Below are 17684 nucleotides of genomic sequence, written 5' to 3'. Positions count from 1 at the left end.
AAGCTGCTGACTCATCCACAGAAACACATGCACAATGAGCTTTCAGACTATTGAGGCATTAAAAGTGGTCTTTATCAACTGGTGCCTAATTAAGTTTGAATGTCTTTCCTAGTTGTTTCCTTCTTCATTTCTGCTTGGGTTAGGATGGGAGAGATGTTAGGTGTGATGCATTTGATACTAATTGGTTCAAGCCACCACATGTTTAGATAGGAAATGAACATCCAGATCATTTGCCATTCCACTCTCACTGCTCACATTTGCTTTGACAGAAGTATCTGTCGATTCTGATCATTCTAGCTGATGGAAAGGAAAATGAATTTGGTTTTCCCAGAGAAATCTACACTTGGTTTCATAGGAAGAATGGAATTGGCATCCAGTGAATGGGGCTTCTGAGCTGATGGGAGGTTTGATGAGGATTACTGCAACCTTGTAAAGGATTGAAGCTAGGATCCTAAATGTTGATTTTCTAAAATCCTGATTTGAATGGTGCTTCCATCTCTCTTAAAGGGGTCATAGACCCCACATAAAAAGTGCAAATCCCAGCATGGACAAACGTTATCCATCCAAATTCTGTACTCGTATTCCTTAGTCCTGATTGCTTTTCCTGGTCCTCTGAATTTCCTCTCTCTATAGTCCAGGCATAGGCAAACTCAGCTCTCCAGATATTTTGAGACTACAGTTCCCATCACCCCTGACCACTGGTCCTGTTAGCTAGGGATGATGGGAGTTGCAGTCCTAAAACATCTGGAGGGCTGAGTTTGCCTATTCCTGCTATAGTCCTTCTGAGATTTTCAGGATACAGTTGCTACTCCATCATGATTCTACTTCTTCTTCACCCAGGGCATGGAATTGGCTCTGGAATTCTATGGAACAGTGTAACTCAGATGGATTTGAAAGAAATTTAGACAAGTTAATGGGGGTTATAAGGCAATCAGGGAAGAGTAACCATGATGGTTGTGGTGCACATCCAGCCCTGGTAATCACAAGTGGGGAGAGTTCTGTTGCACTCGGGTCCTGCTTTTGAGGCTTTTGCAAGCTAGAAATAGCTCTTCAGAAGGCCCCCCTTTGGTGGGCAGAACAACCAATGTGATTCTTACCTTTGTACAGTAGGCTGTATCCCATCAAAGCAAAATTCAGGGGTTTACACATACACACATCCCTCCATCTTCCATCTGTGTAAGCAAGAGGCATTATTGCATGCATGGACACATTCCAGCCAGGCAGAAGGATTGAATGAGAACATAGAGTGTGTCTTGGATGTGAACAGTAGAATAAATTGCTTCATATGTTCACTTTTTCATAGATTTTTAGAGAGATTGGACAGGTATCTGTCAAGCAACCTTTTAGAGGGTGTCCTGTTTTATGGAAAGCATTTGGATGACTCAGGAAAAAGTCAGGCTGGTCCAGGGGCTGTTCCCTTGCCAGAAGAGGGCGGGGAGAGGCCCTTGGGAAATCTATGCTCTCTCTAGCCTGCTGGTCAACATGCTTCTGCTGTTTGACTTTCAGGGAATTCTCAAACAGGTGAATGTGGGATGTGGCAATTGCATGGATGTGGCCAGCTGGCCATAGGTCATGAGCCGTTGTGCAGGGAATTTCCACTGTGGCTACCACATGCCCAGTAATTGCCTGAAGCGTGGCAGAGAAGTGAACAGAATAGAAGCATAATCGTGAAGCAGTGAGGTTTTAACTCAGAATTTGCCAGCTCTTTCAGGCCTGTGGGCACATTTCAGTGTGTAGAAACTATTGCAGGCACAAATACATACACAACAGCCAAGCACACACTGCAACCTATTATTCAGGCTACAATAGCATACTTATTTCAATCCTAATTTCAGCATGGAGAGGGAAACCTCAGGTTGCCATGGAAGGCCTCTATGGGAGGAGCATAGGAAATTGCATTCATACCTTGTTTTTTAACCCAACTCAGGAGCTCCGAGTTCCTTATTCTGGGACAGCAATTCCTTATGTCAGCCTAATTTTGTTGTTTGGCACAGGAAAATAATGAAGTTAAAGTTAGGTAAAAGTGAAGGATTTTAACATTTCCTGTGTGCTCTTTCTTATTCTTTATGATGGAACAGTTGCTTCCTGTTTGCATGAACACACTCTCTTGATGCCAGCCTCTCCTGCCACCCTGCCAACACATTTGTAATAAAATAAAATAAAAAATCCAGGTCATTATAGCCTTAAACCACTTCTTCACTGAAATGAATCTTGCAGTGCAGTGTATAAATTTGAATTTCAAATGAGTCCACAGAAGTTGCCTTGGGTTACTTTCCCCCCCCCTTGACAGTCTCTAAACCTACATCGGTCCCTCGGAATGTCACTGCAGACTCTACAGATTTGTCAGCATCCTCTGCTACCCCTGGGCTGACTAATGAGGCCAGGGAATCCGCTCTAAGGGCTCTTGACAGTTAATACAAAAGCCCCATGGCAGGGCTTTCAGAGACGGAAGAGTTAAGGATAGAGGCTGATCTGGGAGGAGGGAGGCAAGCCTGGGAATGTTAGTGAGGAATACAGTGCCAAGACATTAGTGGTGGTGGTGATGGTAGTATTAAGTGGGTGGCTGAGCAGCTGTCATTTCACACCAGGCTCTCAGGTGTTTCTGTGACTCAAGTATGCTTGAGTTGTGGGTACTTTGAATGGCACGTCTCAGTGACTAAGAGTGCTTTCTGGCAGCAAGTAGGCAAGAGGGCCAAGGAATGATGACGTCACTGAAGTTTGCAGTGATCCAATTCAGTATACTGGTCTGTCAGCATTCTTAAAGCATGCTGCTATTCTGAAGAGGGCACTCTCCTGCAATAGTTGTTCTCCAGTTAGGTTTTTAATGTGGTTCTGGGGAACTCCTATTGGATGCCCTGGCCTTTGGTCTATATGGTGTCCCTCGGGGTTCTGTCCTGTTCCCCATGGTAGCTAACATTTATATGAAACTGTTGGGAGAGATTGTCTGGAGTTTTAGGCTTTGGTGCCACCACTATATGGATGACACCAAACTCTGGTTTTTTTCCCTTTCCATCTAAATCTGAGGGAGTTGTTTTGGTGCTAAACCAGAGGCTGGTGTCAGTAATGGACTGGATGAAAGTGAATAAATTGAAGTGTAAACCAGAGAAGACAGAGGACGCGCTCCTGGTCAATAAAAAGGTCAACCAGGGGATAGGGATTCAACATGTGCTGGATGGAGTTGCACTCTCACTGAAGATTCAGGTTCACAGTATGGGTGTGGATTCATCCCTGAGCCTAAATGCCCAGGTTTCAGCTTTGGCCAGGAATGTGTTTGCACGTTTAAAACTGGTGTGCCAGCCGAGCCCATTCCTGGGGATTTCCAATCTGAACATGGTGAAACATGACTTAGCTACATCCTATTTGGATCACTGCCAGACATTCTGTGTCGGGCTGCCTTTGGAAAGTTCAGAAACTTAAATGGGTCCAAGATGTTGCAGCCAGAATGCTAACTAGAGCAGGTTACATGGAGAACAGAAACCTCCTTGCTACAACAGCTTCATTGGCTACTGGTCCATTTCAAAGGCTAGTTATGACCTTCAAAACCCAAAATGGCTTGTGTCCAGGCTATCTGAAAGGCTGTATATTCCTATATAAGCCTGCCTGGGTTGTGAGCTGCCTTGGCTCCTATACCAGGAGAAACTTGGAAAATGAATGAATGAATACATACATACATACATACATACATACATACATACAATCCTCCTTTCTGCCTCCATTAAACAGGTACATTTAAAGTCAAATGAATGAACTCAGTCTTTTCTTAAGCTTCTTGTAGAGCAACAAGATAATGGGTTTTGAAAATGCACTTTTAAAAAAAGATTTGTTTTAAAAACAGTTTGAAGAGCTAATAAAAATAACAAGAGGGAAAACATCCAGATAAGCCTAGATTGCTTCCCTAACCAAGCCAATTACTTACCAATTTTCATTTCTCCGTTTAACTTTCAGGTCTATTTGCATCTTTCTCCTGGCTTTTTTCTTCTGCAGTGTGCCATCTGTGCTCCCAAATACTACCTCTTAAGAAGTATTCAACTAATCTTTCTCTAACTACCAGCTTTACCCATATACACATTTTCGCTTCCAGTTTTCCCCTCCATTCCAAAGGCTAGCACAGTGTTCTGTTGCATTTCCCTCCACCACCCCAACTTGTTAAGCTTTCCTTTTTCTCCCTTAAGACCCTTGGCTTCATTTTCCTTTAGCAACCAGATCCCTGGGCTGAACATTGTGGTCAGAACAATCACTATAACCAAAACCAAACATTGTATCAACAAAGCAGAACACAAAATGGACAAACAGTTGCAGCTTTAAAGGAATTCTTCCTCCTACAACCTGGAAGGCTACAACCCGAATGAATGAATTTATTATTTCAGTCACAGACCAGTTCCAGCTTACATATAATATCAAGGAAGTCATAAAACACGATAGGGATACATTTGAATTTGCAATTAGGTATAACAGGGACAATACAGATATAGCAACAGTTAAAATATATATAAATTAAAACTTAGGGCTACAACCTGCTAGGATTTCTGTGAAATGGTTACTCCCTGATGAAAAGCTTCAGGGATGGTGTGTAGACTGCAGGTGCCCAGCCCTGATGCAATGAGTCACTTTATGACTTCATAAAGGGCTGCCAGTTCTGTTGTAAAAACTTTTGTTAAGTTCATTTTACAACATTCCTGAAGCTTCAGTTTGGCTCGGTCCTTACCTGTTAAGGCCATGCAAAGGGAAAATTCACTCACTCACTCACTCACTCACTCACTCATTAATTAGTTGTTTGTCACCCAACATTCAGCAAAAAACAAAACTAAAATAAAAAATACCATACATAATAGCATTGGGGGAAATAATATAATCATAGAATTGTAGAGTTTGAAGGGACCCTGAGGATCATCTAGTCCCACCCCCCTGGGGTTAAGTACTTAATTCGTTCTGGAGGTCCGTTTTTAACCTGAAACTGTTCTTAACCTGAAGCACCACTTTAGCTAATGAGGCCTCCTGCTGCCGCCATGCCGCCAGAGCACAATTTCTGTTCTCATCCTGAAGCAAAGTTCTTAACCCGAGGTACTATTTCTGGGTTAGCAGAGTCTGTAACCAGAAATATATGTCACCTGAAGCATATGTAACCTGAGGTACCACAGTATGCAGTTGTCCCACACAGGGATTGAACCTGCAACCTTGACATTATCAGCACCATGCTGCAACCAACTGAGCTTTCCAGGCATCCCCTGGATTAATAGTTCATATAACAAACATCCATGGGGGGAAACATACCAAATGCATAATTCTAGTGAACAACATTAACAGTACTAAAATAATAAAGCAATAATCTGACCAGCCCATTAGCAAATAAACAGATCCTCAACCTCCTGCTGGTCCAAAAATTGCTCTAAGAGTTGGCACCAACAGCTGTATGTGTGCAGCTGTCATGGAAATGACCATATCCTGGAGCAGGCAACTTAGCCATCCTGAATAAAGGACTCCCCTGGTGCCTGTTTTTCCCTTGAGCACTTTTGTGCTCTTGCCTGAGAACTGCAGTGCCTAACTCAGAATGTGGGAAGCTAATGTCTTGATGAGCTCACAGCAGAGCTAAAGATATTAAAAAGCTGAAAGCTCCCTCCTCCTGGAAATACATTTCTAATTTCTCAGAACTCTATGCTCAGCCTGCTTCCAGTCAATATGTTCTCTTTAGAGAAAACAAGGCAGTATTTTCAGAGCCACGAATCAAAAGGCCAGAGTTCTCCTTCTCAAAGAGAGGGGTAGGACCTTTCGTGCTCAGTGCCCTTAGCAGATTATCTATTATTCTGTGCTTTTTGTCCTTCAACTATATTATTATAGGCATGTGACTGGTTACTATTCAAACAAAAGTTTAGGTTGTGCACATACCTGGGAGTAAGCCCTATTGGACTCGGTGCAGCTTATTTCTGAGTCAACATGCATAGAATCACACTGTTAACGTACTAAATACTTGCAGAAAACAAACCACAAACTCATAGTCCCGCCCTTACCTAACATGCCACACTCCCAACCTTCTCTCCTGCCTTTTAGACAGGGAAGAGCCCCATTCCATGTAGCAGAGAATGAGATCAGAGAGAGTGGGCTTCGCCAGATCTGTCCCTTACACAAAACATTTAGCAGAATGTGTGAAGAACCACACACATGGAATCTACAGGGGACTAGTTAATTCATTATACCATGATGTGCTCAAAGCGGAGCTGCACTTGCTGCACTCCACACAGGAGTTTGTGATGGCATGGTGACCCACAAATTGGATGTGTGGTAGAATAACCACAGGGCCCCTCCATCTACTACACTAAGAGCCCATCCACACTTCAGTTTGTTACATGATTCCTAGTCAGGAGTCTCAGAGGATTTATTTATTTTTGCCTTTTGTCCCAAAACTTTCTCCAAGAAACCTGTGGCTGACTGCAGATTTGGAACAAATGTCGGTCAGGTTTTCTGCAGATTGACGTTTCTTCTGATTCAACAATAAACTCTGGGTTTTCCAGGGGAAAGCAGTGGGACAAAACAACAACAACCACAACAACCTCTCAGATGCCTGACGAGAAATCATGGGACAAATAGAATTTTGGATGGGCCGTAAATTTCATTCACCAGATATGATTCAGGCAATGGGATAGAAGCGTGCTGTTCTTTCCTGCCAAGCTGCGTCAATAATTTTCCTTTTCTTCCCAAATCACTTGATAGTGAAAGGCAGGTCCTTGGAGTCCATCAATCCATCTCCCTCTTTCCCACCTCTACTGCTTTCCCAATCTGGGAAATGGTGTGAAGTTGCCTGATGTAGCACCATTTCTGAAGTCCACCACTCAGTAACCTGACAGCATAATGGGCTGATGTCACAATCAGTTGGTTGTTGGGGCTTGCAGAATTTTGCACACAGAGCTAAGCAAGCCTCTCTAAATTAGCTAGTTCTTTACCTGCCCCACATCTGACAACAGGTGGGCTTGGTTTGGCCAAGACAGCTTCTCAGACCAAATGAGAAGGCCTGGTGGGCCTCACCACACCTTACAGCACCAAAGGGGAAATGCCACCCAACCAAATCTGTGTGATGGATATCGGGATTGTCCTGGGAACCCTCTGATTTGCAACATGGGAAATAGTTTTAAGATCCGTGAATATACATGGCTGGAACCTCTGATTTTTATACCATTTTCAATGTCTCCTTGTGTTACTATTGCAAGGATATTTGATCTCTGTGCTTAGGTAACATCTTGGCAGAAGCTATGCTCCTATTATTGGCAGCTGTGGCTTTTATTTGTAAAATATTAATCAAATATATAGGAAGCTCCTCCTTGGCATTAGCAGTCAGGCACCAGGATGCAGTAAAGAGAATATTTATTTTTTTTAAACTCCCTCTTAACACATTAATAGGGAAAGCTTATTAAAGAAGGGATAGGAAGGGAAATTAACAAAGCAGTAGCCAGGAGCAGCAGCAGGAGATGGGATAATAAATTAGAGCACAATTAATGTTCCTGGCATTTTATAGCTCTCCTAAAAACATGCTCAATGACTTAGGGATGTGTGTGTGTGTATAATTTTATGGGTCTATGGCTAAAGTAGAATAAAAGTAGATGTAAAGCTATTCCAAAGAATGTGAATGGACTTTGATTCATTTAGGCAACACTATGATCCTTAGAACATGCATGCATGCACACATATGCACATGCACACACACACACACACACACACACACAAACAGAGGCAATGGATCTATTTTCAGCTGTGCCAAATGCTCATTCTAAACTATACTGTTTTAACTTTTGGCATTTCTCCCCACTACTTCCGTGATCTGGGGCTTGTAATAATTCCACCTGCTCTTGTCAAGTTCTGTGAAGAATCTTACTTGAATGATGTTACATAAAAACCATGGTGTGTGATTTCTTGCGGCTTGAGCTAGGCCTTTGCTCCCATATTACATTATAGGATCCAGAGCCCGCAATAGACAGTGTCAACTGATATGTAATAAGATAGAACAGACCAAGTTTTCCCCCTCTACGCTTGACTCCCTAGGGAAATCACTTTTGTAAACACATCCACTAAGGCAATACTGGCAGGCACTGCATATTATCCACTATGGAAGGCTGTAGCTGGCAGTGTAAAATATGTCATGATGTATCACTGTTTAAGAGAGATTGAGCCCTTGGGGATATTTCCTAAGATTAAAGACAGGAAATGGCGAATGAATCGTATTGTTTTCTTCCACCACCCTCGCCTAGCCATGTTACCGCTCTGTTTACCAAAGAACTGCTTTCTGGCACAAAATGCTGCCAGTGCCTTTATTTGCCATTTTGTTAGTAGGGTTGTGGTCCTCTTCCAAGCTTAGGAAACATCTTAAGTTTCCCCAGTTTAGCAACATGGACTTGGGTCAGGAGTCATCTGCAACCACACAATAGTTAATGCATAATGTTGCAAAGCACATGGTGTATTAAGAACAAAACTGAGTTTCAGGCATCAAGGCACAAAGAGGCCATAGGGCAGTAACAAGGAACAGGGTATCAACTTTCTGGAAGCAGCACAACTTCAGCAGCCACTCTGTGCAGACAGCTCTAAGGGATCAGTCCATAGTCCTGTCCTGTCATTATGCCTGAATAATGGATTGAAAATGTGAGCAGGATGCCCCATGCCAACATTCCCATATTGAGATGGAAGGTGTAAAGGGACTGCACTTAGAAGCTTTTGTGTGATCAGAAAATCTTTGTTGTTAGCATTCCTGATTGTGAATAAGCTTCTAAACGCATTCATCAAGTTACATGCAGACGCTCCCTTAAGACCTTCCCACTTAATAAGAGAACTGGTTGGGAGTAGAAGGTGCCATAATTTGTATTCATGGGGATACTGGGGTGGGGCCAGTGTGTATTGATGTCAGGTGTAAGGTAGGGGGGTGTGTGTGTGTGTGTGTGTGTGTGTGAAAGCAGCATAAAAGTCAGCAGCAAGGTTTGAAACAATAATATAGCAGCAAGAGAGCAGTAGTAATAAATAATAACATGTCACGAGTGGCTGGTGGTTCTAGCTGTCAGGGCTAATTGATGGCCTAGGTCAGGGGTCAGCAAACTTTTTCCGCAGGGGGCCGGTCCACTGTCCCTGAGACCTTGTAGGGGCCCGACTATATTTTGGGGAAAAAATGAACGGATTCCTATGCCCCACAAATAACCCAGAGATGCATTTTAAATGAAAGGACACATTCTACTCCTGTAAAACCACACTGATTCCTGGACCGTCCACGGGCCGGATTGAGAAGGCGATTGGGCCGGATCCAGCCCTCGGACATTAGTTTGCCTACCCATGGCCTAGGTGATGAAGCAGTAGTTCTGCTTGGCAGTTATCTTTTGTTGTGCTTCCTTGTGCTTAGAGCTCTCCAGAAATCGATCCTTGAATTTCTCAAAATTTTTCGTACCCTGCAAAACCGTCTTGAATTTTTTTCCAGCATCAATCTTAGTGTACTCAATAATTTCTTTAGAGTTGTTTTGAGTGTGAGGTTTTGCGCTTACTTTATCATTGCGTGGCGGCCATGGGTGGTATATGTGTGTTTTTTCCCCCACTAAAAAATTCTCCAGCACATTAGTGCCTCCCTAGCTGCCTGTGCTTCCGGATATGAAAAAGCCTCCTGGGAAGTGTTACCTTGTCATGCCTTCCCCTGGGCTTTTACTGAAGTGTGGCACCTGGGAAGGCTGCAGTGTACAAACCAAGGGAGAGATGATTTGTAGAATTTAAGAAAGAACATTCACAAACATCCCTGGACTACTTCTAAAGTAAGGTAGGCATTACATACTCCATGCTGCACTCAGGATTATTTCACCAAAATGTTCTTTTCCTAGTGATGATTTCCAAAAGCAACTTCTTTTTTGTTAAAAGATGGTAAAAGAAATTGCAGGAGTCTTAAAAATTTTTTTTTCCATAGCTCTAGTTTCCTTAGCCTTTTGGCCAATCTCAGAGGCTACCCACTATAAATGCACTTGCATATGGTACTTTCATTTCTTCTGGGTACTTAGAAATGCATTCGGCAATGTTTCAGGCATTTTTCTTTCTCTGTTGGTTACAGGGTGCCCTTTCTATAAAACAAAGCCATCTGCTTTGTGTCACCTACAGTGTGCAATGGTGTGATATCCTCTGAATTGCTAATATCTACCTGGGTTAAGTCATGTCATTTGTCATGTGCCAGAAAGAGTTATTGACAGTGGCTTAAGATGGAGGGAAGGGACAGGTAGAATTTAGATCCAATGTATGCTGTGATCTTGGCAGTAATTGTCTCTACAGAAGACTGGGAGTTGCTACGAGACTCTGAAATTACATCCACCTGTCCGCAAACCTCTTGGCCTCCATTTGAGCTGTTATCAGAGCGTGACATTCCCCCCCCCCCCATCAAGCCTGATTTGATGGTTGTTAATACTTGATGATTTGTACAAGAATACACTTAGGGGGCAGCTTCTCTGGAGCTAACATCTGGGCAATTTTTAAAATAAATTTTACAAACTCGGAACATTTAATACCATAACAAGTATTATGGTGTGGACGTGACACTGTTAAAAGTCATATGCTTATAAAACATACAATTAAATAGGCTCTTTACTGTTCACAGATGTAATTTAGGAAACCATTTCCATTCCATTTTTCATTATTAAATCTCTAAGAGAGCTTTCAGTTGAATTTATAGAAACAAAACATATTCTGTACCCTAAGGACTGGCAGCTTAAAATGTTTGATGTGCCTTCCCTTCTGTCAGGGAACTGCCATCGGAGCTCAGGGGGGTCGAGAGGCTCTCGGATGCTGGGAGACCCTCAGATGCTGAGGAAGGAACCAGCAGGGGGAGAGGGAGAGTTACCGCTGAAGAAGGAGGGGGAGAGGAGACAGCGTCGGAGGTTAGGCTCAGAGACGCTTCAAGCGAGGCCAGTGGTGAGAGCTCAGGACCTCCCTTTGGGACGCCCACTCTACGCAGAAAGCTGTCACGCAGAGAATCAAGGAGGAGACTTTCGGTCAAGGAACTCTTATGTTGGAATAAATTCAGGAAACGCCCACTGACGGATTCTGCCAGCGATTAAGGGAGCCATGCACTGATGGCTCCGCGGAGAGGGAGAGTTTTAAAACTAACTACAAAACTGTGAGAACCTTAGCGCTCACGCACAAGCAGCCCCTCATCCCATTACACCTTCACTATTGAAAGAGACTATTAAATAAGTTGCAACAGTGGAAGCAGTACCTATGGGGAAAATAAGGGTAGATTCATACAACTGTTCTACCCACAATTCAGTGTATTTTTTTTTATTTTTACCATATAAGCGCTTTTTTCAGGGGAACCTTACAGGAACTCAGTTCCGGCACCTTTCAGGTGGGCACCATTGGCATTCTAAGAGAATGAGGGAGGTGTTCATGGCGGGTTCCAGCATCTCTTTTTGTAGAAAAACAGCACTCCTTATAGTAGACTGCTTTGCGCATCACATTAAGCAAAACTATGGCTTAGCATGGACACATGAGCATGCAGGGGGTTGGAGCTGCTTCACTCCTCCATTGTCATTTTGCTGCTGCATTATATGAAACGAAACCATAGTTTGGCTTTGTCATTCAAACCTAGGCCCATGGATTATCCCTCTCCAAACTAACTAGAAGCCATACACCAAGAACAAACCTTGGTTATATGAGCAAGGCAGCCACAATCTCCTCTCTGGGAGCCTGTAAACTCATGTGTTCATGCTAAACTATTGTTTGGCTTAGTGTGATGTGCAAACCAGGCCCCAGTCTGATTTTGTGGGTGGCAATACAGATTTGGGTCCTGACCATTCAAGACCTGAATGAGAGAATGAATGATTGATTTTGAAAAGCTGCAACCTGAATACATTCTGAAGATTAGGGAATCGGTGGAACATGAGACTCTTAACCTTAGGGCCTGAGGTTAAGGCCCACCCTGGGCAAAAAGATTCCTGCATTGCAGGTTGTTGAACTAGAGGACCCTTGTGGTCCTTTCCAACTCTACCGTTCTATGATTCTGTATCTACCACCGCAACAGCAAGTGAAATCTTGGCCACTTAGGCTGTGGGAATCCACTATCAACTCAGCTTCTGTTGCTTACCAATGGTGTCTTAGAGATATGGCATTTGTCACAGTCCAATGTTCCCTCCTTACAACTGATTCCATAATATTTTCTATATGTCTGTAAATACCACTGTCATCCAGGGAGCATAGCTATGTTCATAGGAACAAATGAAGATGTTTTGTACACAGTCAGGCCCATCTAGCTCAGTGTTGTCTACAATGACTGACAGCTCCTCTCCAGGATTTCAGGCAGGGTTCTCTCCCAGCCATACCTGGAAATGCTGGGGATTGAACCTGGTGCCTTCTGCATGTAACCAGAAGTTTCTGGACGACAGCTCCCATCACCCCAGACCATTGATGATGCTTGTTGGGTCTGATGGGAGTCCAGCAACACTTCTGAGGTATAGTATTTCAGTCTCACTGTAATGGGATAGCATGGTAAGTACCAGCAGTTATATTAAATGGGAATGATTCCTCCAAGGAAGGACAGCAAGACAGCACACAGGTAAGGAAAATAAGAGCAAGGCTAAGGAAAGCCATTTGAGGCCCCCTCTGCGCTCTTCCTTTGGCTGCAAGAACTCTGGTGGTAAGGAATCTCTAGAACCTGCATATGAGCAAAACCCTGTATGCATGTGCATATGTATGTATTCATGTTAGTTTGGCTGGTGACAACGTACTGCGAGTTATTTGTTTCTTCTTTGCATTTCAATGCTCCTCGAGGAACTGCCTTTTCGATGTTTATATTCAGTCCCATAGACTACTTCATTAACATTTATGGTAGAGTAGGCAGGCACAATAGACAGTGATATTTGCACATGAATACATGGGTGTGCATGTAGACACTCATGCACAGAGTTAGGAGACCCACATCAGGATGCTTTCTTTGCCCCCAAACATTTAAACCAAAGAGGCCAATGAATCTTAAAACTTGTTGGTAAGATGACTGATTTCAACCTTGCCATTTTTTTTAAAGCTCTTTCCATTTCAATTGCTTGGCACACAAATGGATAGAATGGCACATCCAAATGTGTGACTGGGAGTTTTCTGTCTGGCGCACAAACATGTCCCCCTAAGATCATTATCTTTGGGGGTAATTTATACTTCCTTTCGGTCCTATTTTCTTTTTTACCTGTCCTTTGGAACACTGCCTCTATGATATATGTTCTTCTTCTTCTTGCTTCCAGGTTAGCTCTTTGTTAACCAAACCCACACACCAAGTTTTCAGATGTGCAACAAATCCCATTTCCCCAAGAAGGAAAGTGGCAGGAAAATGCGCTGGAAAGTGTAGGATAACACTTACTTTAATGCAATGTCATTGATAATCACTGCAAACAAATCAGAATGAATACTCATTAAAATGCCAACCTTCTCTAACCTCCCTGCAAAATACATCAGGATGAATGCTGAATACACAGGCCATGTGGAAGCATCCAGAGACATGCTTTGGTGGGATTACATTCAATAGTTACCTTTGCTAAGAACAACCAACAGGCCTGCTGTCGTTCCCTTATCTGGCTGGACAAATTCCAGGGCAGGAATCTTGGAGGCCACCCCAAAGGGCATATAGTGTTCCCAAAGCTGAAAGCTCCCCTGACAACGGTAGCAGTTCCAGCCCTCACTCCAGCACCTTCGTCGTTAATCTATGGCTAGAGCACAATTCTCATTATTCTGCTTTCTTCTATATGCTAATCTTCCTGCCTCTTATTTGTACTCACTCATAAAAATTAAGTAATGAGCAACCAAAAAGAAAAGGGGGGAAAAAATCCTAACGACCAGCTGCCATCTCATCAAAAACATTTAAAAATAGAAAGTGTCTCCAGGAGTTCAGCTTCCTTCTAGGGCAACATGCACCCCCCCCCCCATTATTTAATGCCAACTATCTATGAGTGGAGAAAAGGCTCCAAGGTGTTTCTTACTTTTATTTCATTTTGACAGTCCACCTGGGCTGGCTACTCCAGCCTCTTCTTCTTCTGCTTCTTCTATTAGACTTTGTTTCCGTGGAAACAGTTGTGATATAATGCTGAGAAAGGTGATGTTGAGCAGGAACTTACAGCAGGTGATCACAGATGAAAAACAGCTCTATCCCCCCCCCCTCCACCCGCTGCAGATGTCTTCCAGAGAGCAAAAACAACAGCCACTAAAACAAAAGAGAACAACAAAGCCTGGTGATAAAGAATAAAGAAGTGACAGATAAATCTAAAATGATTTAAAAACAGCTCTTTGCAAATAATATTCCACAAACAGCCCGAAAGCCATTGAAGGCAGAATAATCCTTTCTCTCTTCTCCCTCACCCCAGGGCTATTAGTTTTGAATTTCTGTTGTTTGTGAATGCATTTATGCTCTAGAAAGCAACGGTAGCTGGCATATTTATTTATTTTCCCCAGTATCTTTTGAGAGCAAAACCCCTGATCCTAAAGCATGGGATTGCTACCACACTGAAAGAACGAACCTGGGGTCATGTGGACATGTGCAAAGGTGCAACTAGGTGCCAATGTGCTATTTATTTATTTATCTGCTGAATGTCAGCCTGCCGTTGCTTATCAAAGTCAAAGAAGTCACACAGTTTTGTTTCTAATCAGAAAAGCAGAGCTGGCTGAACACAGAAGAATGGTTGTAAAATCTCCATATCATTCTCCTTTTACGTCAGCTGCCACCAATGTAAAATTTTGGCTCCAGCTGCATTACAAATGTATTTTATATGGAATACTGAGAAGGAGCATGGTCTCCAAAGTATCACATCTAACAGTGGCCCGGCAAAGGATGAAAGTGGGGGCCAGATTGTGGTGTGGCCTGGATGCTCCCATGACTAGGGAAACTGTAGTTGATTCCCCTGTCTGGGATCTTAGTGGGCTTCCTCCTCTCATGGGCCCTGGCAGGATCTTTAAAAGGGCCATTCAGATCCACCATCACTAGTTCTCACCAGCCTGAAAGTGATGTTTCCAACATGTCCCTGTGGTGGTTAGCATGGCTGCAGAGACCTCAAGAGTGGAGACCACATATAGGCACCTGGGCAGCAAATTAATAGGCTTTGTGGCAACATAGGGTGGTCACAGGATTAGCCACCCATCAATAACAGCAAAACCACTTGAACTTCTGTTTTGAGGGGGTTCACCTCTCAGAGGCACACAATGGCATGTGGCTAGAACATCTGTTCTAGACTGGTTGCAGTGATAGGAGTGGCCAGTAGCGAGCTTTTGACAGCTCACCCGCTCTTGTGGCAGAAATGTCATTTGGTAGGATCTAAACATAAGGGGGACCCTCAAGTAAACCAGTTCTCAGCCCAAGCTGAGGTGGGCCAGGCCAGATGCCATTCGTGTCAGGTTATCAGCGGGATTCCAGGAGCATAATATAGACCATGGTCCTTATATGCTGGTCAGATCCCATGGGATTCTCCAGCAGGAGTGCTGGGATGATGTAATGGGCTTCAGATTGAATATTGTAGGGGACTAGTGGATCCTGGCCCAATGCCATGCCAACCCTGCTTTCCACACTATAGTCAATAAACGTTTTGGCCTGTTTTTCACCCACAGCTGTGCCCTGGGTGTTATTTATCCCCTACATGGCATGTATGGAAGCATCCCCAATGCACTTGCCAGGTTGTTGCAATTATGTAAGGAGTGCTGTACGCTGAAACTAATTACAAATCTTGTATGTCCTTTCATAATAGAGACAACTAAACTCTGCTTGCATTCATCCCAATTGATTCCACTGACTTCAAATATTTTGCTTTGTTTGTTTTCTTGCTTGTGTGGCTTGAATTCTCACACCTTTAGTCCCAAGGGGTCTTCTTTCAAAACACATTTGCTAAATATCTGCTTTTTCAAATGAAAAATGAAGAGAAAATTTGAATTTCTTTGCCCTTAAAATGCCCAAGCCAGATCTGCTGCCTTTTTCACTGATGGCAGGATGGATTTGCATTCATGGCAGGATGCTGTTTACCCTTATCCTAACTTGCCCAATTAACCACTGAAGTAGATCCAGGACTAATGCATTTACTACATGAACGACACAATTAATTCCAAATATATTTCTATAAATGGGAGTCTTCCACTTCGAGCATTTTAATCTAGGCACCGTGCCAGGAAACCATCTATCTAGAGCCGCTTCTTGGTGTTTGTGTGCCAGTAAAGCTATGCTCAGTCTGCTATCCTTGATCACTTCTTGGACAGAGATGACATCTCACTCGAAGCCAACTTTAAAACACAATTTACTGCAAAGTCCTGATTCAGCTTTCCATTAGAACCAGCACCTTCTGCTAGCTTACTTGTAGCTTGGGCTTTTTAACTTCTATTGATGCTGCTTGAGCATTATGTGCCTCATTTATATCTGTGGTCTGGGGTGTTTGATGCACCCCTTGAACCACAAGTGATTCCCTGATCTCCATTCTACAAGGACTTCCATTTGCAAGCAATAAGCATTTCTTGAGAATGGAGAGCCAGAAAGAATTGCAAGCCTGGCTTTTCTTCAGGAGCATTGTCTACCTGAGGATCTATGCTTGGTACTTCATTACACAGAAAGGAAAGCACCTAAAAAGTCCCAATTAACAAAGGAAAAGGAGGAGTTTGGACTGATTATTATGGAGATGGTAATATCTGTAGCCAGGCTGTTCAGTGTAAGGGTAATGTTGGGATTGCTGGGGGCTCATTTATGCTTGACCTCGTCTGGAGATGTGTTTGCAGAACTCAACCTGGTGTGTATGATCACTGGGGAAAACAAAAGAGTTGTTTACTTTCCACGGGGAACAGGTTCCTTCTCCTCTCCCCTCAAAGCAGAAACATTGTCATTTCAGTTTCCTACTGACTTATCCACTGGTTTTATAATCCTTTAGCACTGCAGTGAAGTTTGCTGATGTAAAGTAAGAGGGAAAATTTAGTCTTCCTCTGAAAACTATGTGGGGCTGAGATAGGTAAGGAATATCTTAGAGAGATCCCCATTCAGCTTTAAGTGGGCAAGGCATGCAAATGTAATTTGTACCACCTTTTAAGAAATTAGCTTTTGTACCATCATCACACCAAGATGATTTCAGTGACTTTTCCAACCAGGCAGGCTTTTACTGTGCAACAGATGTGGCTTTAAAATTTGCTTCTACTTGCCACTGTCCCCAGGTAAAGGACCTGAGACGCTTTATGCTGGGCAGAAACTCAATGACAATGAATGGCACACAGTCCGTGTGGTACGTCGGGGAAAGAGTCTCAAGCTGACCGTGGATGATGATGTTGCCGAAGGTGAGTGGGTGATTCATCATGGGTTTCTCGTTTTGACCTAAGTTACATAACAGTTCTGTCACTTCACACCTTTGGCCATGCCTTACCCTTAATACTACCTGTTTCCCCAATAATTAGGACAAAGCTTGGACCCAGTAATCCTGTTCCCAGGTGGATGCCAATGTCCCTAACACTATGCTCACAGTGTAATGTGAAGCATAGAAACCCCAAATTATACAAGTAGCTTCCATGAAAAGAGGCACGTGGAGCATCTGAATCACATACACTTTATTAGCTTGGTGACAGAGATGCTCACTTCTCCACCATGGTGAACAAGGTAATCAGTAATCGGTAAACATCTGAATCAAGGGCAAAGACTCAGACTAATCCCATTTAACAACAGTGGTGGGAACAGGGGAACAGGAGAGGATACCTGC

The 17684-nt window shown here is 43.2% G+C and overlaps 1 protein-coding gene and 1 long non-coding RNA gene across 9 annotated transcripts in view; both read left to right on the top strand.

Moving 5' to 3' along the window:
- LOC307223231 overlaps positions 1-2209 on the top strand; it is a 59526-nt gene extending 57317 nt beyond the window's left edge. The window contains exon 4 of the long non-coding RNA XR_013842041.1: positions 2079-2209. This is a non-coding gene — a long non-coding RNA (uncharacterized lncRNA). The remainder of the gene's footprint in view (positions 1-2078) is intronic.
- The window catches only part of NRXN3 (neurexin 3), a 1235498-nt gene that overhangs the window by 519969 nt on the left and 697845 nt on the right, over positions 1-17684 (top strand). For all 8 annotated transcript variants that reach the window (XM_079988538.1, XM_079988533.1, XM_079988539.1 and 5 more), the window contains one exon: positions 17149-17268. In XM_079988538.1, the coding sequence (XP_079844664.1) occupies positions 17149-17268 (120 nt within the window). The remainder of the gene's footprint in view (positions 1-17148; positions 17269-17684) is intronic.

The sequence above is a fragment of the Podarcis cretensis genome (assembly GCF_951804945.1).
Source record: "Podarcis cretensis genome assembly, chromosome: 1".
Classification (NCBI taxonomy): domain Eukaryota; kingdom Metazoa; phylum Chordata; class Lepidosauria; order Squamata; family Lacertidae; genus Podarcis; species Podarcis cretensis.
This window is presented reverse-complemented; position numbering and strand designations above follow the sequence as displayed.